Source organism: Morone saxatilis, unplaced genomic scaffold (assembly GCF_004916995.1).
Source record: "Morone saxatilis isolate NCDOM2014 unplaced genomic scaffold, NCSU_SB_2.0 Contig2, whole genome shotgun sequence".
NCBI classification, from domain to species: domain Eukaryota; kingdom Metazoa; phylum Chordata; class Actinopteri; family Moronidae; genus Morone; species Morone saxatilis.
In genome coordinates, this window is record NW_023339762.1 from 10,532,503 (window position 1) to 10,557,542 (window position 25,040).

The 25,040-nt window shown below is 40.9% G+C and overlaps 1 protein-coding gene across 2 annotated transcripts in view; it reads right to left on the minus strand.

Annotated features, from left to right (window-relative positions):
- The window catches only part of wnt7bb (wingless-type MMTV integration site family, member 7Bb), a 31,117-nt gene that overhangs the window by 3,923 nt on the left and 2,154 nt on the right, over positions 1-25,040 (minus strand). Inside the window, exons 1-3 of one of the 2 annotated variants that reach the window (XM_035664333.1) lie at positions 24,506-24,701; positions 19,908-20,134; positions 2,162-2,433 (exon numbers count right to left, since the gene is read on the minus strand). In XM_035664333.1, coding sequence (XP_035520226.1) covers positions 2,162-2,433; positions 19,908-20,134; positions 24,506-24,588 — 582 coding nt within the window. In that variant the 5' untranslated portion in view covers positions 24,589-24,701. Of the gene's footprint in view, positions 1-2,161; positions 2,434-19,907; positions 20,135-24,505; positions 24,702-25,040 lie in introns of those variants that run through there. The other variant, XM_035664334.1, reaches the window with a different exon arrangement.

Consider the following 25,040-nt stretch of genomic DNA (forward strand, 5'->3'; position numbering starts at 1 on the left):
CCTGAGCCAGGCCTTACCACAATGATAATCATATCACAGTCATGCAGGCGTAGTATGATATTTTTTTTTTATAACATACTGGTATCGGATCGGTACTCGGTATCGGCCGATACCCACAGCACAAGTATCGGAATCGGTATCGGGAGGGAAAAAATGGTATCGGAACATCAAAAAACCCACTGGTGTCTGCTCTTTCCCAATCATACTACTGGCCGTGTTTCTGGACATATAGGCCACATGCAAATCCTGGTCCGCACTCCAGTCCAGTGGGTGGTAGTAATACACCAGAATCTGTCAAACTGCCAAGAACGCAAGAAAAACAATAATGTGCACTGTAGCAGTTTCAACAGTAAGCAATAATGGCAAGCTAGTAAAGAACTAGAACCGGTGAGCTTCTTGGCTGCACCTTGAACAATTAGAATCCGTCCCCTGACCTGAAGTCTAAGAAAGATTTTCGCTTCCTACTGTCTCTGCAAAAAAGAAAATCTTACTTTTGCACATCCTCCTATAATCTGAGTTTCCAAGCCCTGGAGTGAGAACAGCAACAGTGCCAACTCCAACACTGACAGTCCAACATGCCAGCACCCTGGCATGCAGCACAGACCCTATCAGTCTGCTGTGTTAACACCGGCATTGTGGGCCTGCTTTCACACCCTGAATAGACGCAGTCAAATGGCAGTGACATGTTTTGGTATTGTGCAGAGAACTGCAATAATATCCTGTTCCTGACTTTACACTTCATAATTCCATGAAAGGAACTGGAAAGAGGGAATGGCAGTCCTCCATCTGGCAATGCTTGGCCAGGCCACATTTTCCCAGTGGACACGATAAAGCCCCAGTTATTAATTAGATCCATTTGTCAACATAACATCATATCTCTTTTATTTACCTCTCACTCTCTCTCTCTCTTTCTTTCCTCTATGACTTTTCTGGGATGACTAATAGCAAACAAACATGTCCATAATGAAGTTTGCCAACACACTCTCTCAGAAATAAAAGACACCCTCTTAGAATGGAAAGAAATGTCAATAATTGGCTGAAGCAAAACCAGTTGCTGGAAGGCAAACTGGGTGATCAATCAATCTACAACTATCACAGTCCTTTGTCACGTGTGACTTTTAGCTCTTTATCTGGGACTGTTGTTGTGTTAAAAACACATTAACACACACATCTATTCATCCATACAGGAACACATGTTTGTCAAGTATTGAGTCATAAATGTTTTGTTTCTTTAGAGGAAGATTATTTCCTAATAACCGATAATAACCACTCCATTACAACTTGGGTCTGATTTAGATGACTGCATTGGGATCGGGATCCTGCAGGTCCCGCAGGACCCAACACAAATCTCATGGGAGCGGGCGGTTTTGACTTTGATGCTGGCAGGAGCAGGCGGTCAAAAAATAAAGTGCGGGTCCCAGATTTAGCTTGTACCCACTAGAAGGATGAAGACGAACACAGTCGACAAATTAACTTTAAAGGAATATTAAAGACATCACAATAAGGCAAGTCTGACATTTGAAGAAGTTTCTCAGTTGTTACTGACAGTAAAATAAGATATTTCTACCTGCGGGACAAGAGAAGACACAAAATCTCTTTTTTGTGGGTGTGAATTGTCAGAATGTTTGCGAGTGCGGGCAGGAATGGTTAGACTCTAGTTTGATTTCCATAATTTTGGCTATCACTTATAATAACTTTGTACTCACAAAAGTAATTGGAGAGATGTAGGAGTCAAGACACATTTAGCAGCAGTAAAACAATCTGCCAAGTTGTAAACAAACTTCAACAGTTTAGCCAGATTATCTAAAACCACAACAAAAACAAAAGTGAGCGCACCCAAAATCTTGGTAACAATATCTAATTGCACAGAAAAATCTAGGGCAACTACAATAGGTTCAAGTAAATGTCAGTCTGTAAACTGTGATGGCTGTTTATAACAGACAGTTTAAGTTTCCGAATAAGTTTGGCTTGGTAAGTACAATGTTAATATTACTGAAAAATCTGAGTTGTAATAAATCAGAATTATGCTTTGTTATTTCTTAACAAATGGGATGAGTTGCTTACTTATGTGATATCGTCCATTTATTCAAAAATACTTGTGCTTTTCACTCTGGATCACTTTGGGAAAAAGCAACTGAGAGTACAAAAAAAACCTCTTTACCTTTCTCCCTGCCTCATTGTTATGTAAGTTCATCAGGCGGCGTGGGGTCTTTTTAATCTCGCGGGCATCCACAAAGCGGCGAGAGAACTCGATTCCGTACTTGATGTCAGCCGAGCAGCCTCCCCACTTCCAGCCTTCCTCCTGATTGTAATACCCCTGCTTCTCCCGGTCGCAGCCGCACTGGCTCAGGTTTCCCTGGCTGCACGCCGCTGTGATAGCGTGGGCCACTCCTGCCGCTGTGATGGCGTAGGTGAACGCTGCTTCCCGACTGCCTGAAAGAGGGAAAAGAGATCTTTGTTAAGAAATACTGGGATGAGATAAGACATTAGTTGTACTTCTTCCACTTTTACTAGGAAAATACAAAATCCTGTACTCAGTACATGTTTAGCATCAATCAAAAGCTTTAAACGTCCATATTAACATTTCAGATGAGATTGACGGATTGGACAACAGCTCACAGCAATATTTAATAAAATGCACCGTGTTTCCTGAACCTTAAACCCAAAAATCAATATCTCTTTTATATCAGTTAAAAACAGCTGTAAAAGTTGTTTTAGTGAGAATTTTGCCACACTTTGATAATACTGTAAAATATATGTCCTTATCTGGCCTAACGCAGACCACTGTCATCTTCTGCAAAGCACACTTCAACACACCAGTCCAGTCCCATTATCACACGCAGCGGAGATTTTGACCTTGATAAAGAGCACAGAAACTCTCAGTCTGCTACATCGTCTTGATAAGTTAGCAATTTTTCCTTCCCTCTCCTAAACAGCTTTCCTACTGCACCTTGGTAGAAATGTGGTCACATTTCCAACCGCAAAGTCCTTGGGCCCAGCCTGCGAGAGTGCAGTGTTGGAATTCCAGTGTGGGGAGAGCTGGTCTAGGACGGTGCTGTCCAAAGTGCTGAATTCCACTACAGGAGCACCTTGTACTGCTGCCCACACTGCAAACAGCTGGGGTCTGCAGGTCTCGCTGCCTAGCTCGTACTGCTCACTGACAAGAAAGGAGACACTCCGAAGAGCCAGATGATACCAAGACTGCACACGACAAGATCGCCAGCTAAACCTAATCAGGAGATATTTTTACCTGTGCTGTATGTTATACTCATGTACTGCTGTGTGAAAATCTAAAACCTAATGTATGTTACACCTGTGCTTTCATCTGACCATGTGAGCCCTCAAATGGAAGAATCACCTTATTGAGTGAGTGAGTAAGTGAGTGAGTGTGTGGAGAAAATTATCTGACTGCTTGCCCTCATGCCACTGGACAAAATGCAAAATGCACGGTCATCAAGCAAAAATAAGACACAGTTTCAGGGTTCTGAAAAAGAAGATATTTTTGACTTACTTACTTTAATATTTTTTGTTTTAATAATTTAGTTTTGTGGAAACAAAAGTGCAATGCAACTTATGTTTTTTTTTTTTGATTGTTGATTAATATGTTGGTTGCTTTCTCAATTAATTGCTTAATCGTTAAGCTATTAAGAAAACCCCATATCCTAACATGTCTTAAAATTAAGTCCAAAAAGTATTAAATGTAAAATGGAGAAAAACTATGAATCCTCACATTTGAGAGGGTGAAACCGTCATATGTTTCCTTGATAAATGGCATAAATAATTAATCCATCCCTATCCATAACTTGCTATCCATAGCTTATCCTTTGCAGGGTCGCAGGGGGCTGGATCCAATCCCAGCTGACACTGGGCAAGAGGCGGGGTACACCCTGGAAAGATTGCCAGTTCATCACAAAGCTGACACATAAAGACAAACCATTCACACTCACTTTCACACATATGGGCAATTTAGAGTCACCAATTAACCTGCATTTCTTTAGACTGTGGGAGGAAGCCGTAGCTGTGAAACGACAATGCTAACCACTGCACCACCACGCCACCTAAATGACTCATTGGTTATCAGTATTGCTTTTGATTAATCTTTTATCGACTGGAATCATGTTGTCAAATAACAGTTCTTTGGAATATCAGTGATGGATTTAAGAGGAAAAGAGATCTAAAGGACTATGGTACACATTTAGCCAAAAGGTCAATGACAACAATCATGCCATACCATTCCTTTCTCTTAATAAATATCTCAAGAGTTCTCTACTACTCTCCTAATGGCTACAGAGGGCTTGCTTAAAATGCCTCCTCTGGTCTAAAACAGACTGTGGGCTATTACAGCCCTGGTCTCCTTTCAACTGGCAGTAATCTGGAAGGGCCCAAGCAGCTGAAACAAGGCTAACCACAGAGCAGAGAGGAATGTTTTGCAAGTCTTTTGATGTATGTTGTGTAATGTACTTTGTTGCAATTATTTGAATCTCTCTAGGTAAAATGCACTTTTTTTTCAGCACAAAAGCCAAAGCCAAGAGCTCCTTGATTATTTAACATTTTGTCAATGGCTTTCAGAGACAAGCCAAGAAGTTTGTCAGATCAGTTTGGCAACAAACTTCATTGTATTACTTTAGATCTTAACAGCAACTCCAGTGTATTGGACATTGTGACTTGATGATTTGGGTGTGAAGAGAAATGATAATTCAAATCCTCTGTAGTCAGAGATGCCTCAGAGACTGATTTATTTGTAAGTAAAGAATAACCAATCATGTTTGATGAGTAATTAGTGAATAACATTTGTTAACCATTAAATCATAGAGCTCTCTGTTATACATTTTGCTTGCAACATGCTCAAAGTTAAAAGCAAAGCAAATATATATGTATATATAAAGCAAATATACAAAACTTTCTGAGTGCAAAAGGGAGCTACGGTAAAATAGTTATATATTGAACTTAGTAAACATTCAGAACCTACAATAAATCAGATACTGCAGACATACCTACAGACGTGTCCACCAAAAACAGGAATAATATCCTAAAATTAGCAAATGGAGGAAATGTTTACATCTGCAGCAGCAAAGTACAACAATAAAGTGGAAATTATGAGGAAACAAAACACGTTTCAGACATGAGAGAAGAAAATACAGTATGGTCTGTGTCATTTTGCCTGACCAAATAAACTTTTAACAATTTTAAGTTACTAGATGTAAAATCTTTGCTTATTTTACCTTATTTAATGGGCCCAGACAGTGCGGTCATATGGCTGCAAGTGTTAGCTGGAGTCTACCCTAGGCATGACTGCTTTGCATAAAGCAGAATAGTAAAATGTTCTTATCGATTGGTTGTTTTTTTTTGTGTGTATTGCTTCATTTTATGGAGCTTTTTTTCAGCATTTAAAAAGTAATTTGCATTAAGTACTTCCAATTAAACTGCTCATATGCAGCCATTTGCAGATGTTTTTTCTTTAATTTCCTCTTCCTCTTCAGAGGGACTTTTTACACTTCTTATTCTAGTCCCAGGAGCATTTACTTCTGAACTCTCAGAGACGTTTTCACTCAAAGCCACTGTTAATTTCCTATCTTGGCACTGGTGCTGCAGAGCTAATACCACGGCCACAGGTTTGCCCAGTGGGGACTGACTCACAACCACTTGCTTCTTTGGTTAGCAGCAGAGCTGTGCCCCACCAGCTTGTGGTAACATTCTGCTGCCCCCACCTCAAACACATGCACGGATGCAGGCGCACAAGCGTAATGTATGTGCATTCACACGCATACATCTGCACACAAATGTGACCGGCCACATAATAAAAATACACAACACACTCACGCTGCCATCCACCCTACACACATACACTGTTAAAAACACATTTGCAAATAGACGCACAAACAGAGCGTCACTGTAATGTTTAAAACGGGATAAAGGCAGTTTCCAGAGAAAGGGTGGTTCCCTGAGCCATAGATGCATGCCCATTTCTGGGCCCATTGAATTGTGCTGCTCATGGGGAAAATGATGATGATGGGGCTTGTACTGGTTGTCACCCCCTGTTGGGTCTGGCACTGCCAAGGCTCTGCCTGACCATAATGAAAACCAATTACACAAGCCATGGAACTGTGGCGATCAAGACCCTCTTTTTTTCTTTGTGCAATGAACCAAAGAAGACATCGGAAATCAGATTTTTAGCACTTAAAAAGTTGCTGCTAAGTATAAATATCCATGTGTATGAAGCATTAAATATCCTTCTTGCCTATTTAATCAAAATAAAATCATATCATGTTTGAAGATTCTTTCATCAAAAACATAAAAACTAAAATCGAAGTTATTCACTTCATATAAATGCAGAGTTGTGCTTGGACTGTAGTGACACTAATTTTTAGGTTAGAATTTAAGTAAATCAAATTACTTAAGACTTACTTCAGTAACTTAATATGAATACAAAATGCATTTTGGTGCCCAAAGTGCACTGAACAAATAAATATACTAATGTAACCACAACCAGGAAACTTTACATTTTAACAACAATGCTCTGTTGTCTTGTGTTGCATGTTGTGAGTGCAACATAATTTTACTCCTGTGCCCTCAGCTTGGAACAGCTGTGCGGTTGATGATATGCGGAGGAGAAAAAGCACCCATAACAGCAGCAGAAAGCCCAACAGAGGCTGGCCCCAGAGTCCTGACAGCCCTCCAGGAGGAACCACCCTGGGATAGCCTCGCTAGCTGCCAGTGGAAAATTGGAGTGACCAGAAAAACCTCAATGAACTTGGAAACATCCAGGAGAGAAGAATGGGGGAATATTAAACCAGATGTCTAATGGAGTTTAGTGGCAAGTGTCTGCTACACAATCCAAGAAAGCAAGGAAGAAGAAGATCAGTCTTGCTTTGCTTTGAACAGATACAAGAGTTCATAAACAAAATAAAATATCCTGCTATAAAACCAAAGATGTAGCAAAGCTACCGACTCAGTATGCCTTGGCCTTCACATTAGCTGACCACACCACTTTGGACACCAGCCCCTGCTGCAATGCCCGTCATGTCTTTTGACCATCTGCTGAAAGTGGGACACAAAAAGAAATCTCTGGATGTAGTGGCTCGCCGCTAAGACGGCAATCTGTGTTTAGAGCCGGAGGCAGGCACACCGCTAGACAAATTTCACATGACACAGCACAGGAGATTTACAACCAACGACAGTATACAGGCAGCGCTGGTGTAGTATAGGCTAGCTGATGTAGTAACACTGCAGCTGACCTCAACAGGCCTCACTTTCTTCACCACTCAAAGGCCATGGTTAGGCTATTATGTCGACAAGAGAGGAAAGGGAAAATATACTGAAGGGACTCAGAAAAGGGTCTGTCCAAAAACCGAGTTCAATTCTGTTGCGTGCCCATGCCATCATAAAATAAGGGGTTGAAATCTAAACTACAATATTTTCTAGCTGGTGAGACACCAAATGGGCAAGAAACAGCACCATATTACATCTAATATCTGATTTTCTTAATACTTCTTTGCATTTCTTGTTTAATCTTGTGAATAAACTAGCTACTGTATATGCTGCGCTTGGTTAGCTTTTTTTATCTCGTTAGCTGTACGTTAATGTTTAGTTTCTGGCACTGAGAAAGCTTCTGAGAACCAGATTCAGTTTCCTTGTTTGTGCATACTTGGCCACAAAACTTGATTCTGACAATTAAGTTTGCCCAAGCACATAAGAAGGTCTGTGGCCTGAGTGATCTGTACTGAAGCATGCAACACAGACATGTAACAGCACTGCAGCACAGATACGACTTCATTACTGCACAGGTGAGGAGGACAATATATATTAAGGAGGATAGGAGAGAAAATTCAGCAGATAAAAAGGGCTAGAGAGAAGGAGTTTAGGCTGGAATACTAGTGGGGGTCTTGCCAGGCAAGAGGAAAACATGCACACACACACACACACACATATACTTGCAGAGCTCAGCAGTGCAGTTGAATGGCCTCTCTCTACACAAGACAAGCCTGTTGGTGGAGCAGTGAAGGGGAAAGCTTTTTAAAGGCCCCCTCATGCACTCACACCCCGGGGACACAGAGGAGGATTGGATTGCATAAGAAATTACATCTCAACAACACAACGATACACTGAAGTTTTGGAGCTTCACATCCATTAAGCACAAGGACATCCTGTCACGGACAAATGGCACTACAGTGAACAAAGGGGAAAGTGTCACCTGCTGGTGGCCTGGAGTCTTTACACTTGTGGTGATGTTGACTGACAGTATATTACAAACAGGACAGGAAACATTTTTTTTCATTCTAGAGGGCTTGGCAGTTGAAAATTCACCAAACTTACTGGACACTCAATTCTCAGCCAACTATATTTTTAAGGTGGAAAGGGAGACAACCAAGTCAAGATTACTCCTTCTGGAGCTGCATGTAGCTGCACTGACTTCAAACTAACTCCTGTTTTAGGTTTTTCTACTTATTGCCCCTACTCTTTCTGCCATGCTGCTCTTTAAACCAAGTCCATACTGTCCATTCAAAGCTTTATACAGCAAGATAAATAAGTCAAATAGAAATCTGATAAGCCTTTAGGCATTTTTAGCACTGATTGTAAGTATAAGTTCATGCACACTCTTATTTTTTTTCTCCATAACAATATAATAAAGTTATGACACCCAAAATACTAAAAACAAGCTCTAACCAATGCAGAACCAGCACTCGAACTGTGACTCCAGGGCCCCATGGAGGGGGAAGAAAATTGGAGGAAAACCCCTTGCTTTGTATACCAATCACTGAACTGACTAAGGCACTCTCTACTACTGTTTTCCGTTCCGCTTTATGTACCGTTGCTATGAACATATGCTCCCAGCAAATTATAGACAAAGTTGTGGTCCGTGAGGTTTGCAGCTTGAGGAATTAGCACAGCCGTGTTCCTGTACAATAAAATAATATTGTTTTACCAGAACTAGGCTCCACATTCCCAGTGTACTCACATCATGGAGCTGGGGCAGTGACACGCTTTGGCACAGCCGCTTACTGTAGGGTCCCGACTTTGATTCATATAATAAGGAGGGCTTTGAGAAGTAAAGCTAAAACAATTATGAGGGTATTTAACGTTGCTGGTATTAAATGCTGAGAATCTAAGTAAGCTGCCTCCCAGGCATAGAAAATTGGACTGGCAGAAAACATCTCAAAAGCATCCTTTTTCTTCCCTGATCTCCCTGAGGTGGAGATAAAGCTTTTTGACTGAATACCGAGACTTGCTAAAACAGGCACAAATCCTTCTTCCCACCCTTTCATCCTAATATAGAGACCGAATCAGGACCTCACCTGCTCAGATCTAGAAATGTAGGCCTGTATGTGCTGTGCATGGTAATCATCAAGTTCATTTGAGGACAGTGATGAGGATTTTCCTCAATTTTGATCCCATTTGACTTTGTTTCATCTTCAATGGAAACATATTTACTGAGATACATATCAATCCCACACCATATTGTTGAAGATATCATTATCATCATTACTATAATCAGTGAGTCAAATATGCCACTGATGACATGTTTCCTTTCTCATTACAAAAGAACCCTCCAGACCTAACATTTCCATATTCGTTGATATTCATCAAACCCTCAAATAAAGCTCCAGGTCTTATAACATCCTCTTCCTCCTACCCATGTCTCTTTGATTCAAACCCACTAACTCTCCCTCTCTCTGCACTCTCACCTAAGTGGGCCAGTAGCGGTGGGATTGTTGGCACATGTAAATGTCCAGTGGCGGCCCTGCATGTAGAGAATACAGTGATCGGCCTGGGATTGTGTGGAACAAAGCACACTGTGAGATTACAGTTGATCCTCTCGCATCCTGTTTCCTCCTGCGTCTAGCGGCATTGGCAGACATAGACAGACGCAGATCCTACCGATAACACATCACCGCTTGGTTGGGAGGGGCGAATGACATACACATACACACGCACAGGGGCCCGAGGGCCAGGACCCAGAACAACCCCGGGCCACGTCAGCAGACAGACGGTGGGTGGGCAGGAGAGAGAGAGAGAGAGGGAGAGAGAGAGAGAGGGGTGAGGGACGGGAGAGGGACCCCAGCTCCCGACACACCCACACAGTCTGAGACAGAGACAGAGCTGATGAATGAACAAGCAAAGGGGCCTGCCGATGATAGCGTTGTTTGGTCGCGTAGGACGAGAGGCCCCACCCTAGATACAGACACATGTTGTGGGCAGAGGATGTGAGGCTGAAACATTGGGAGAAAAGGAGTAAGAGATGACCTTTACCGAACCATGATGACCACAGCCCACGCTCTGTCGAACAACAAAATATCAGACTCTCCTATCTGATAAAGTTAGGGGAAAGATCCTACACACTGGGACGCAGCACACACACACACACACACTGTATAATACGACTGCTCTGTTTTCTCTGAACTCATATAGAGGAGGGCAGTGAGGATTACGGCTACCCACATGATGATGGGCTGAAAAATAGGCCTTTTATCCACCACCGTTCCACCATAACACAATGCACGCATCATTTCCACGCTGTTATCCGCATGGTATCAAGTACTTGGCTGCCCGGGAGTGAGTCGGCAGTTTTGCTGGTAGCCCGGCACTACAAAGCATCACAGATATGTTATGTTTTTGCGATTGCAGCGTTGATAAAGCATCCTTTTATGATAATGACAAATATTTTTAATCTACACGGGACAACAGGATTTAGTGAATGATTACATATCTGAGTCAATAAGCACAATTTGCCAGTAGGGTGTACAACCAACAAAAAACTAATCCCACAAAAGGGAAAAACCTCGGCGGCAGTGAGATGATTGATGGTTATTTGGGAGAGTTCACCAGGGTCAAAGTATCCAATTGTGTGCTCCTGAAAATCCCCCGGTTTTGAAGAATGGGTTTTTGACTGTCTTTATTAAGCTAGTCCTGGGTATAACACTCATAGCCAACTGACTAAGCTTGTATGTCAAACAGGGAAGCGCTGTAGATTTCTCAAGCTAGAATTTAACTGTGAAACTTCCCTCCATAATGATGATAGCCTTTAAAATATGACAAGCAAAATAATCTGTTGAGTTTATAGATAAATAAATTTTGACTAATCATTGGGTTGACAATGTAGGTGGCTACAGTTACACTGTACAACTGACTCATTTGCTTTCAAGGAAAGAATGTTTATCCTGTAGTTGATATTGAACTTGAAAGTCTGTTTTTAAGACGGCATCACCACAGGATTTAAAAGGAGTTTGCTGAAAAAGTTCAGCTGGTCAAAATTAATATTTCTGCTTGCATTTCCTTTTACTTTGTCAAAATGAGGAAACAAAGCACGAATGGAACCACATGGTCATTTGAATAGATTTACTTGTCCGTTCATTATTAGCCTTATGTTGGACTGTGATGTTGTACTTGCATTCTGCGGGGATATGATTTCACCACAAATGACCATCAACTGATTCCGAGAAGGGGAAGGAGCCCCGCCAATGCATTTATGTAAGTATTTTGTTGTCCTCAGAGCAGGAGCTTGTAGTGCAGCGTATGAGAGGAGAAATGCTTGATATGTGAGAGGGAAAGCAAATTAATGGCTGATTTAAGCTTTTAACAACAAATAAAATGTGAGGATTATAATCATTAATTATGACTACAATTGTAATCTTTTTAAATTCCCCCTGATTCTATGTATTAAATCACTGTGACTTGTAGATATTTCCCTGTGAAAACTGGTGTGTGCTTCTGTTATAACATTAGTTAAAGTGATCTGAAATGCCAAAGAATTGTCTTCACTAATGGATTAGTGAAGATAATTATACGACAATGATAAAGAGCGAAAGCTATCACAATCTTGATTCAAGAATGTGGGGTAATATTGACTATAGAAATTTGAAAAAATATTATACTATGCACAGATTTTCTGTTGTTCATAATAGCTTAAGACATAAAAACCAAAATCCAGTGTATCTATTGTGTCTGACACAGTGCATCTAAACTCCAAACCCTTCAATCTTCAACAAATTTCTGCTTTTTTAAAAGGGTATGGAATGTAAAATACAAAGCCAAAATCCCAAAACTTCTATCAACCACATCCTGTTTGCACTTATCCTCCTCCACTGTTTTAACTGGGGATACAAAAACCGACCTCAGCACTGAGTTATGTCTGGCTCTGTCTGTGTGTAGTGACCTTTGCCCTCCTCTGAGAGGAAACTTTGCTCGAAGTCCTGCATCTCCAGCTTCTGGCTCCCCAATCAAGTGCATGCCTGTCCGGGAGTTCTTTTCACACAAGTGGTTTTCTATAAACCTGCTGACTTAAACATCCTTTATCTGACTAGACACTGATTTGGCCCCTGCAGCAGCCCTGCAGTCCTGGCAGGTGGATCGCTCGCTGCCTTCCCCACACTGTGAGCTTCCAGTGGGAGATGGGTAAAAGTGGGAGGAGTGAGGGAGGGACTGGCTGGGAGGTGATACTATAAGGAGGATGGGAAAATACAGACAAGAACACACCCTCTATTCTCCAAACTCCCTTCAGCCTAATCTTCTACATTTGACCATACTAGCATTTGTTTTGCAACTATTCAGTTTGTCTCCAGTTTTATCATCCCATTTCCCTATTCTCATCCTAAGAGTTTCTAGTCACGAAGCACAGCTTGGGGCAACAACTTAATGCCTAAACAAGAGAGAGAGAAAGTGAGAGAGAGAGCCCAGATAAGAATACATGATCATATGAACCGAATGAAGAAATTATATTCATATGCCAAAATGATCTTATGAAAATAATTCCCTACTCACAAGTAAAATAAAAATAAAATAAACACAGATATTTCAAGCACTGGAAAACTAGAATGATATAATGTACTAGACAGAGAATATCAATTAGCAAAGTATTTAACCAAAATAAAAAATTCTATAAAAAGACAAACCCTAATCAGATATAGACTCAGTGACCACAGCACCAAGCTGCCAAAGGACCAACGACAGCACAAAAGTAGAACTGGCAGGAGAATATGATACTGCGTGTCACAAAGCAAGACTTATTTCAATGTATTATTAATATTTATTTGATTGTTTTGTAGGACACTGTGTAAGTAGACTTTTTGCTTTGGCAGCATCTTTGATTTAAAACGCCATGCCAATGAAGCCAATTATTGAAATTAAATTGAAAATGAGAGAAAGAGAGAGGGAGATAGAGATAGAGAGAGAGAGAGAAACTAAACTGAAGAGAAAGCGAGAAACAGAGAGAGGTATGATGGCGCAACAAGAAACCTCTTTCAGATGAAAAGTATGAATCAGGATGGTGACAAACTGGCTGGAAAGTCAAACAGAGAGTAACCAGATCAGGCCATTTTATGACAAGGGGGCCAGTGTTGGCCTTTGATGCTGAGTGTAGCCGTTGAAAGGTGTCAATTTTCAAGCTCTAATCGTCAACATCAAGTGCGTTGCAATTTGAACAGAGCTGTAAGGTGTTCATAAGCAGGTCTTTAAAGTGAAGGGCATCTCGATTACAGGTGGTTAACCAAAGGAATGTCCGACGGTACACAAGATGAGGCTTTTTTAGTCAAGTCAAAACATATCACTAAAGAAGAAAAAGGTATGAATGTCCAGTAACAGTGGAATGTATTACCAAAATCTGAATCATCACGGTTTCCAAATAGAATAAACGCAACAGGAAAATAAAGCATGTTCATTTGATACTATGTGTGTAAAAGTTGAGGTACGGGGCAAAGATCACTCGCTGGATCTAAAACAAGTCAACTTATTATGTGAAATGTGTAACAGAAACCACATGAGGCTTTCAATGCACTTCACGCGTGGGTGAACGCACTTAAATATGCATAATAAAACGGCATCAACAAATCACAGCCATGGGATCAGTCTTGACAGAAATATTTAAAATAGAATGATTCATCCGGAAACCAGGCCAAGTATTATGATTGGAGGATTGACCACGTTTGCCATTCTTATCCTAAAACCCCCTCCTTTCCCCCTGACTCACTGATGGATTTGTCTCTAATTGTATTATTACTTCTTAATAGACTGCAACAAGCCACTCAATAACACCGCTTTCTGTTAGCACGGGATAATTCATTCCACATTTTTACAGACTGAAGGTACCAACTCATGCCAACACCAGAGCAGGGCACAAGGGGAGGACTGCTAAATCTGCTTTTGCAGAGGAAACAGAGACACACTTAAATTGCCAGTTTCAAATCTCACTGGGAGTTTATGGTGTTGTTCTCCAATTTGTCAGTTAGAGCATAATAAGTGAGCCAACGCTCTTTGAAAAACAGAGAAACCGTTGAAGGATCGAGCTGCAACAAGAATGGGGATGCTTTCATTTTTCCATCAATCCATCTACCATCAAGTCTTGTGTTGAGCAGCAGTGTCAGGCAACAGGGAAGGTTCCAGCAGAAGCCATTTTCTGAACTGAATACACTTTTCTGTTGACAGTAGAAGAGCAAAATAAATATCAAATGACCAGCCTTTGAAACTGAATCACCTCTGCTGAATGAAGATATCTCAAGCTCTGCAATGCTCAATAACCCAACTATTAATGTGTGCTCTCTTGGAAAGCAAATGTAATACCATGGAGCAGCTCCAGAACAGAAAGACTGCCTCCAAGAGCAGGCAGCACAGAGAGAATGCATTAGACTTGCGGTCGGCTGATCTTTAGTTCTTGAAAAAATGCCGACATCTCCTCCCTCCAGTCCAAAACTAAGACTGGATCACAGAGCGGGGGGAAAGGTTTAGTGTTCATAATTTGGGGGATTTGAATGAAAAACTTAAATGGGAGCAGAACGGGAATAGCTTTTCCCCTGTACTTGATTATGATGATGTGGGAATTTGCAGATTCGGAGAAGGGATTGGAACATTTTCTTGAACGGGTGTATTCCATGATTTCATATGCCATGCTAAAGAATTCCATAATACATACAGACATGGTCAGAAAACATGGTTACATCTTCAATCATGAGCAACAAACACTGGAAACTATCACAACTGCGCATGTCTTGTGCAAGCTGATGGCAGTTTGACAATAAGGTGTTGAGAGAAAACGCTAAATCGCCCACTTTTCCACAGTGTCTCGCTGGCAGTGGAGTTTTGCAGTAGCTGTGGTGTCTGTGGTCTCCCACGATGACCTAGTGGGACACTACTAAACTGAACGAGCACTGTCAGATCCCAACCGACTGCCTGCCCACCTACAGCAGTGGAGAGCTCGATCCCACTGCCTTAAGATGCAGCAGCCAATCACACACCTGTATCCAGCTTGATTAAAGTTTAGGGAGAAAAGCCACAATATTAAGCTTTGACAATCACGTGTCTTCATGCTAACAAAATAAAGCACTATATATACTGAGAGGAAAAGGCTTAAACACCAGTTAATGGTAAACTAATACAGTCATCAGTTAAGTTACTGCACATATAAAATCTGCATACTACTGCAGGATGAGCTCATTCAACCTGCAGTAGCTACCCACTACCTCATCCACACAAAGTTCAGTTCAGTTCTAACCTGACTTCTCCCAGTAACCAGTTGTCTGTGTGCTTATAAATGTATAGTGAAGCTGCAAAGACACTCATTAGATGTATATTAAAACTAGGGTCACAATACGTAACCATTGTTCTTTTTCATACAGGATTTACCCTCCAAAGGCAAAACTTAATCTCCATACCCTGGCTGTGACACTAACACAAAAATATGTAGTTAATATGAGTAAACGGGCACATTACGGGACACTGCACTCTCCACATAACCAGACTGCTTATAGTGAACAGCCTGATTGACTGTAGGTCAATGTAAAAGTCAGCTGGCTGCCACACTTCACCTTTCATTTCTGGTAATAAAAGCGGGTGATGGTGGGTGGCATGGCTGACTCAAGGCTGGCAGTTTTAATAGTCCAGCAAGTCTGTAAGACAGAAGTGCAACATATCTCTCATATCCACAGGTTTCTTTTAGGTGTTGAGCACAGACACAGAGAGAAACATGAACACATCACCTGGCAGTCAGAATCAGTAGTAAAACAACATCTGGACATGCCGCCCAGTGTCAGCGCTGTTAAACGACAATTACATAAAGAAAAAAATAACAAAACGCTAATACCATTCTTTGGGCAATAATTGGTTCTTATAATTATTCTGATGAACTTAACTGCTAAGACAATGTTGGCAAGTCAATATTACAAGACAGCAAGTCCAACAGGATCACATGTTTTAAGTCTTCAGTTTAACCACTTATTTGAAAGTGAGAAGTATTTAAATTATTAGACACACTGTCCACTGCAAATGGCCTGCTGTATTACCAAGGTTGTGCGTGCTTGCATGTTGACAATGTAGACGATTATAATGAACTATATATAAGTGCTTTCCCTCTTTCTTGTTCCAATAAAGTGGAATATATTATGAATATAAGTACACTAGTGATTTATTTAATCATCTGACTGCTCATATGTCCTACATCAATTAAATATTATAATAACCTAGTAATGTAGTAATACAAAAAAAAAAAAAAATCAAGATGAACTCGAACAAGCTCGACCAAAATAAATCACAATAGCAGCATTGATCAAGAGATTTTAGATGATATAGAGGTTTGAGGTACTTTTCAGTGTCTATGTGGTGTCCCTCCAAATATAGAATGAAGCAATGCCCAGTGGTGAAAAGATTTCTCAATTAATTTCAGTCCAATTCAATACTTTATTTTCTGTGCAACTAATGTTCCAGTCAGAGTGAGTTTATTGTTCCCTGTTCATCTCTGAACTTTTGGTTTGCTTGTTACCTCAGTTTATCAATAACACATTTATTGCACAATAATATCGTGGGTAAATGGGTGTGTGTTACTGTTTCAATATCACTATCACATTGATACAGAGAACTCATTAAAATGTAAAATATTTGCTTAAACATTTGAAACAAAACTTGAACCTCGTTAGGACTAGTGCTACCTTCTAAAACCATAAACCCACATCCCCATCACCAAACCAGTGCACAATCCGCTGTTTATGTGCGCCTCAGTGCAGCCATGGGTCCACATAATATGCCAACACTGTTAAGAGGCACAAACGATGCGATATTTCCTGCCTTTGCCCCCATAAAAATGGAGGAATAAATCTATTAAGTTGAAGGAGGGAGGAAGAACTCGGTGCCCCTGCATCCCTGTCACAGGGGACTAATCTTAGTGCAGAGGCATTTCTCACAGTTTTTACAAACTATCAAAAACAGAGTTAATAAGTGTGATTACAGTGTGCCAATGACACACTGATAGGTCCATAGAACAATACAATTTGTAGTCCAAAACTGCCATTGAGTTGATTTATTATATTAACATTAAAACATTTCACATTAATCTGTACAGTGTATAGTACTGTGGAATATATGATTGATTGATATGATTAAAATATGGAGAAGTGGCAAATTTGGGGTGATTATCATGTAAAATAAAATAAATGCAGATATATATATATATATATATATATATATATATATATTATATTTTTTTAATATATTTTTTTCCCCAATAAAAACTCAAATCAAAAACATCTTTGTAAATCTGTCATGGGAACCCTGAGCAAAATCTAGTTCAACATCAGCCTAAAAGAAGACGTCATTGGGCTTTATTGAGAAGGCCACCAAGTCCCATCATTATTGGACAATCATGGCAGCCCAGCAGTCATGGCTCTCTGACCAGAACTGGACACCAACAGTCATGTGCTCAGCGTGGGTGCATGAAGCATTTATTTGTGCAGAATGGAAACTAAACAAGAGGAGCAAAGGCGAGCATTAAATTCAGATGACGCCATTATGGGATGTAGATGTTGCCGATGTCGCCAATGAAAAGTGGAAGAGCCCCCTTACGGCTGAATGGCCTGATTTAGCATGTACATGTAACTTTGCATCTGTCATTGCTTACATGTGCCCATTTGAGGCAGATAGATATACGAAGTGCTTTAGGTAAACAGCAGCACAGAAATGCAGAGAAGACACGCAGATGTGCCTGATGAACAAGTGCCTAATATTATTCCTAAATCTCTATGCCCTTCAAAAGGGAATAAAAGAACAGACCAAAATGAGGAAGAAAGGGGATGTTGAGTGTTGAGGAAAACAACATGAGTTCCATTACAAAAGAAAGCGCCACATTCACAACAAAGAAAAAAGGCTTTTGGAGAGGGAGCTGGAGCTAATTCAGCTACTCCTTAAGAGGAGTGATTGTTAACAGAGCCACTGGATTAAATGCACAGCCCAACCGCAGCATAATGGCAACAAAGCATCTTCTAAATGAAAGGAAATATATAAAAGTCCCTGTAAAACAAAAAGCAATGCAGAAGAGGTTACTGGAATGCCAAGTCTCTCAAACAAAAGAATCGTAAATGTAAATGTTTGTCTGTTTCTGCATGTATGTGCACATAGTCATGAGCCAGCCAGGCATGGACACAACCAATTTGGCTCGATTAACAACAGATGTGTCCATCTATTTTGGTTCGACAAGCGTTCTCTGCAATAACACCATTAGTTGTCTCCTCATTTGTGATATCATTTTTCAACCATACGTTTTCCCCATTAGGGCTCCAGTGCCTTTCGGTAGCTTTTCCATAACTTTGGCATATCCAGCAATGGACGGCATGCTGCTAACCAACAGGCTCACTGCAGAACCTACATCAACAGAAACCAGAGCATGCTGGAGAAATACAACATTGTCAATTGAAAAGAGGACAACTAAGATGGGCTGGAATCAGCAGTATATGAAGTCCTCTTGAGCAATGCCAATGCAAAATGGTTATACAATAGAGAGTCAAAGGGAGTGTGTGTTCCTGGTTTGAGTTTTGACTGTGTGATGTGTGCAGCTTGGGTTTGGCTTATGAAGAGCCATATTTCATGGGGCTCAGAGGGTCGGGGCTGGTACCACATTTTTGATACTCTTCTTGTACTGTTTTCTTAAAACTGAGACAATAGGATGGCTCGAAACAGACATTATGTTGTTTCTGTTCCCTCTTCAATAAGAAAGTCAGTGTATCATTGTCAACTTCATTATCATTACCATCAGTGATCACAGGCAGCAGAAAAAGCATCACACAACTCCATGTTGTGTGAATGTGGGATGTGTGAAGTTGTAATCCCTTTTTTGTAATGTGTTATTCAGTTATTCATTTAATGATCCACTGTGAACAACGCACAGACACACACACACAAAGTAAAGATCTATCACTAATAACATTCATATTCTCAAGCAATTACCTTATTCCTTTCACAACACTCCAAACCTTAACCTCATTAACCTTGACATAGCCCTTATCCAGCTTCAAAGTTACAAAAACATGATATAACATGGTATATTCTGGTGTCCATTTGTTCCAGTGCAGCATTGTGAAGCAGTAGTTCGCCCAAACTGAAGACATATTCAAATCAGTTTTATAAACAATTCTGTAAACCACTTTAGATAAATTTGTCTGAGAATTTGCAACACTGAATTTCAATAAAGATCGATCCTGTATCATCATCCATTTCTGTGTCAAAATCTGATTTTTAGATCTTAACTGTTTTTATTTTTGTTCACGGTTCCTAAATTGAGCTATGTTTAATTAAATGATCACGATCTAATTCACACACAGAAACAGGGGCCCATTTTTTGTCCTAGAGTTTCAACAAAGCTCTACCCAGAGAGTCCTGCAGGGTAGAAATCATTAACTCAAAACTAAACATACACAAAAATCTGTACCTATATTTAATCCTAGTTCTAACTAAATAAAGGTTTGACACTAAAAGAACCTTGACCATTAAAGGAGTGATTACTGGCAGCAATGGCATTACTGTGCAAAACATATCCTCACTCCAACAGGTAAGCCTCTAAAAGGTTCTCACAAGGACAGCCATAAAGGAGCACACATACACAAATCCACACACAAGCGCACACTGTGCCCTTCCCCTTCTGTGATAGAACCCAGACTGACCTACTCGCAGCTCCTGACCGAAGACTGTCCTTTCTCCCAGCGCCGAACAGTTCCAGCGTCCATAACGGAACTGGTATTGACACTCATTGATGCCCATCTGGGCGCCTTCGCCCACAACAATGATGGCGTCCGGGCGGCTCTGGCAGATGGCCCGCTGGCGAGGTGCCAGCCCGGGAATCTTGTTGCAGATGATGTTGGCACCAAGAGCCACCACCGAGGATAGGGCCCTGCCAAAGTAAGAGAAACACATGTACACACACGTTAGTGTACACACAGACACGTGCGCACATATACATGCATGCATGGTTGCACACACAGACACACACAGACACACATAGACACACACACAGACTCAGTTAGAACTTCCAGAGGATGGTCAGACTGACTCACTTAAGTGAGACTGTCCAGAAAAGGATTCAATTCAACCAATGATTGATGCACGTTCCATAGTGAAGTGAAAGCTGTACTGCATCAAAGTATTTCTATTTAATGGATTAGAGGTCAATCAAAAACCTGAAAAGTTAAACCAACTTAAAATAATAAAAAAACATAGAGGGAAACTTGCTAAAACAGCCCAGAGACAGAAAACAAGATGCTTATTTGACTACTGACAACGCCATTCCACATTGGTTTGGATGGTGGGAGTTTGAGTAATGAGTTGTGGTTTATGTGTTAATTGTTAGGTAACTGCGTGTGGCATGAATAGTTGCCAGACTTCACTGTTACGCAGATACAGTATATACACATGCTGTCTTACGTGTCTTGTAGATGCAGGGTTCACTTTTTAACCAAATGTCACACAAAATATTATTCCTTATGATTTGTGTAATTATGTGTTTGAAAGTTTTCAGAGTGTAAAGTGCTGCCTATAAATTTCATTATAGACTACTTTTACTTTACCCACATCCTATAACTCCTTTACATGGAAAATATGTAGTGAATAGTAATATAGTGAATGTATAGTGTATAGTAAATAATAAACGTTCTTCTCAGTTTAGGGAGACTTCATCATATCTTATCGCTCAATGTGATAATATAAGAACATATGTTAAAGATGGAATTGCAACCACGGAAAAAACCAAAACAGATTACAGCTAAACAAAGTGCTGAGTTTCTCCACGACTCTGTTTTATAGCCCTTGAAACGATGTAGATACATACTTTTCAAACATGTCAGGGGCAGGGAGCCATAAATGAGCGTAGAGACAAACGTCGGCTTTGAAGTATGACGTCGACCTCCAAAGGCTTCACCACAAACGGGGCAAACTAACGAAGGCAAGTTGTGTGTCAGCAAAAAGCAACAGCGGCATCAGAGGAGCGAAAAGGAAGAATGCATGAGAGGGCGAAGACACTAAGAAAGAGAAACAGACGCAATGATTTCTGTGGATTCTAGTTCACAGTGATCTTGGTAGGACATCCCTGACGAAGAACAAATATAATGATCGTTGATTAGAAATCGTACTCGGACAATCATATTCCCTTCACGCTGGTTGTTTAAGTTTCTCCACAAAGGCAGAAAACATAAATCTCAATTTCAGTTCAAATAAATCCTAACTGCAGCGAGGCGAGTATCTGTTTTCAGGCTGAGGACTGCACACAATCCTGGTCTTCTCAGTGCAGTCAGGGGAACGTGCTACAGTATATAAAAGGGAAATTGTGTATACTGTTGATTTAGCAAACCCTGCTCTGAAAATTACCACAAAAGTTAGGACAGCCGGTGTCTGCAGTAAACACTGAGGCCTGCTGCTGCTTTCGAACCCTCTTTGCTCTCTCTGCCGTTAAACAGGCTTGAACTCCTCTGACCCTCTGTGACCCTCTGCTGTATATGTGGTCGTTCATGGCAACAATGAGATGCAGTCTACACAAACCAAAAGGTCAAGCTCATTAAGAAAAGTAATGTGCAACTGGAGAAATTCACTGTCCTGCATAATGAACGTTAAGGGTGAACAGAACTGGTTTGTTTATATAAACCCAAAGGCAATAAAATATATTTCAGTGTTTTATATCTCCGATATTTCAGTGCACCTCTTGCAAAACACACTGATGTTTTCAAGTGTGACAAACAGAACTAATGACTTCCCCTCCTGGCTCTTTCTCATGTCATTCACCTGCTAATTCACAAAATCACAGTCTACCACTGGCAACCTAAACCATCAGACAACACCAAACAGAGAATTCCAGAGCTAAGCTTGTAAATCCCTGAAATCATCAGAGTGCACAAATGCCATTCTGTTTGCTTAGCGTATACTGTGTGTGTACGCCAGCAGCTTGGGGGCAGCTCACCCACGGTCACAGATCTACCACCAGATAGAACACCACCAGAAACTATAACAACACTTGGAAATGTCACAGAATTTGTCTGCTTCAATGCTGCAGTCGCTATTAATAAATGGCAAATTTATACACAATGTGGAGTGTGATATCATGTATGAGGTATTAGAGTAATGATCTAATGTATAAACTGATGCAAAGTGTGCAGATTGATCACGGATGACATTGGATATTAACACAGCTGTGATAGAGATGAAGAGGGTTTTCTTTATTAATTTCTAAGAAGCAGGTGGCATGAATTTTTGCCACGTTTGAACCATCTCTGAAATTTAGAGGCCACATTAGAGTGATATGTTAGATTTTGATCAATAAACTGTTTGTGCACAAATTATTTAACAGCTACAGCTTCACCTATAAATGTAGGCGTGAAACAGATCTTTAAAACATTTAAAATGTTGATTATTTTTGACAAAACATGGGTTACTGTCTATGTTACAAAATGTGGTTGAAAGAAAAACATGTCACGCTAAACATCCAACATTAAATGTCCGAGAAACAGTTTGAGCTGACAATGATTGATTTCTTTGATAAAATGTAATTGAAAACATCAAATCAGTGCCAGTGTGAGCAGATACCATCACAGGGTAGTTTGGGTTTAAGAGAAACTATAGTCTACGTCATGGCATACAGCGTGATCCCAGCCACCTACTCCATCACATGGAACACCTTGAACCTTACTGACACACTATTAAGCTCCCAGGCACGCATCTTCTACCGAGGAATGCACTCACAAAAACAGAGACACAACTTACCTAAGTCAAGTAAATAAATGCTCTTCTTTTTTCCAAGAGCAGGAGATTAACTTTTATTTTAGTGCTAAATGTGATTGTCCCTCTTCTGCTTCTCGATCACAAATAAAAGCTTAAGATGAACCGTGCACTGAGTGTTTAATTCATAACTAAATCCTACTTACATCTGTTTTAAACTATATCTGCAGTCGCGCACTGGTAAGGCCAGTGTGATATTAACAAAACAGAGTGAAAACGGTCAGATTATTGCCATTGGAACATTAAGTGTGAAATTCCCCAATATTGGAGTGTGAGGTGTGCAATGGCCCAAAAGCTCTACATGGTCAGATCCTTTAGCTGACAGCTCATTTACCACCCACAGTTCTACAAATATTACAGTTTAACATGCCAAAACATCAGTTGTTAGTGTAGTTTTGAGGCTCTGCATTATTTTTTATTTCATATGTAAATGTTCTCCTCTGTATTTTGTGGTTAATGCTCAACAGAAAACATACTTAAATAATCCAAACAAACAATGGTATGTAGATTTGATGTGCAAGCCATCACTATACTTAGCAGCCCACTTTTAACAGCAAACCAAAAACCACATCTATTTTAGCATCAGGTTTGGGGTCTCCGGGCAGCAGGGGAAGGAGCGGGGAGCACGGGTGAGTAATTATTTTGGAAGCTTTAAGAAAGCCAGAGTAATTCTCGTTTAATTCAAAGCCGCATCGCATTATATTGTCAATCACTCGCATGTTGCAGGCAGATATTGTAAGATGTGGGTCCTCAAATGAAAACATCAAAATACTAAGAATTAACCCGAGGTGAGGTAATGCACAGAGATACTCTTTCACACGCTCTTACAGGTTAACGGTGCTCGCATGCGTAAAAACGGACCATATTCTCTTAAATTCTCCTCACAGGGAAAAAAAGACGCTCAGCATCCAATTGTCTTGAACATCTCTGCCACTCTGTGGCCAAAGTGAATCCATGTAGCAGTTACCAAAACGTTTTGTTTTTCTGATCTTGCAAAAAAGATATCTGCCAGACACAAACCATCACTGCTTACTCACAAGACACGCTCATCCACCAGCAGACGGCACATTAGGTGGTTCAGGTTTTCGCCTAATTAGTTTATTCCCACATGGATCATTTCCCCGGCGATGTTTCCACTGATGAGTATTCTCTACGGGATATTTCGCTTGTATAACATTAGGACGTGTGTGAAAATATCCTAGGATTAAATAACATTTACTGCGCAAGTTAAACTTCTGCTACGTCTGCTCCCTGCGCCGTTACAGTTGGATGGCACAATACAAACAACTTCAAATGAATCTCCAATCTGTGGACGCGGAGAACTAAAGAGATTCATGTCAGAGCCGGCGTTTAATGATTAGGAAAAGGGAGATAAAGCCCGCTGTCCGGTAGGAAAGTTAAACGGGACCAAAAGCAAACCCGTGCGTCTTTGTGTCGCTGAGAACGAGCGCGCGCACTCTCTGAAGGTAATTAAGGACCCCGTTAATTGGCTCAAACTTACAGGTAGCTGCCACTCGTCAGGATCAGGAAGATCTGTGGATAATAGACTGACAGCAGTACACTGCGCGACGAGAAGATGATCATGATGACATTGAGCAAATGGCCACGTTCGGATTGAGTGAGACGACGCGGGCAGGATGAAAAACTTCCTTAATTCCCGGCTTTTAAGTCCCTTTAGCACAGGATCAAAAAAAGAGGTGCTGTGCGTCTCCTTGTCTTTGGCGCGGTGGCTCTACGCAGCTCCAAGCTCCCAGGGCCGTGTGTGCGCTGAGATTGGCTCTGTCATCTCTCAGCGGCGGAGGCTGTTACACAGTACCGTGGGTTCCCGAGCCGGAATGATGATGGTTTTAGGGATTTTGCATGGCAGAAAAGTGCCTCTCTCCACTCTCGTGAGAGTCGTGCCTGCCATTGGGCAGGGAGAGACACTGCTATCCGCCCACTTTGCCACAACGGGACAATAGGGTGACACTGATCCGATCCCCGTTGGACGTGCAGGAGGTTTCATTCACCATCATCATCATCATCCCCCCCCCCCC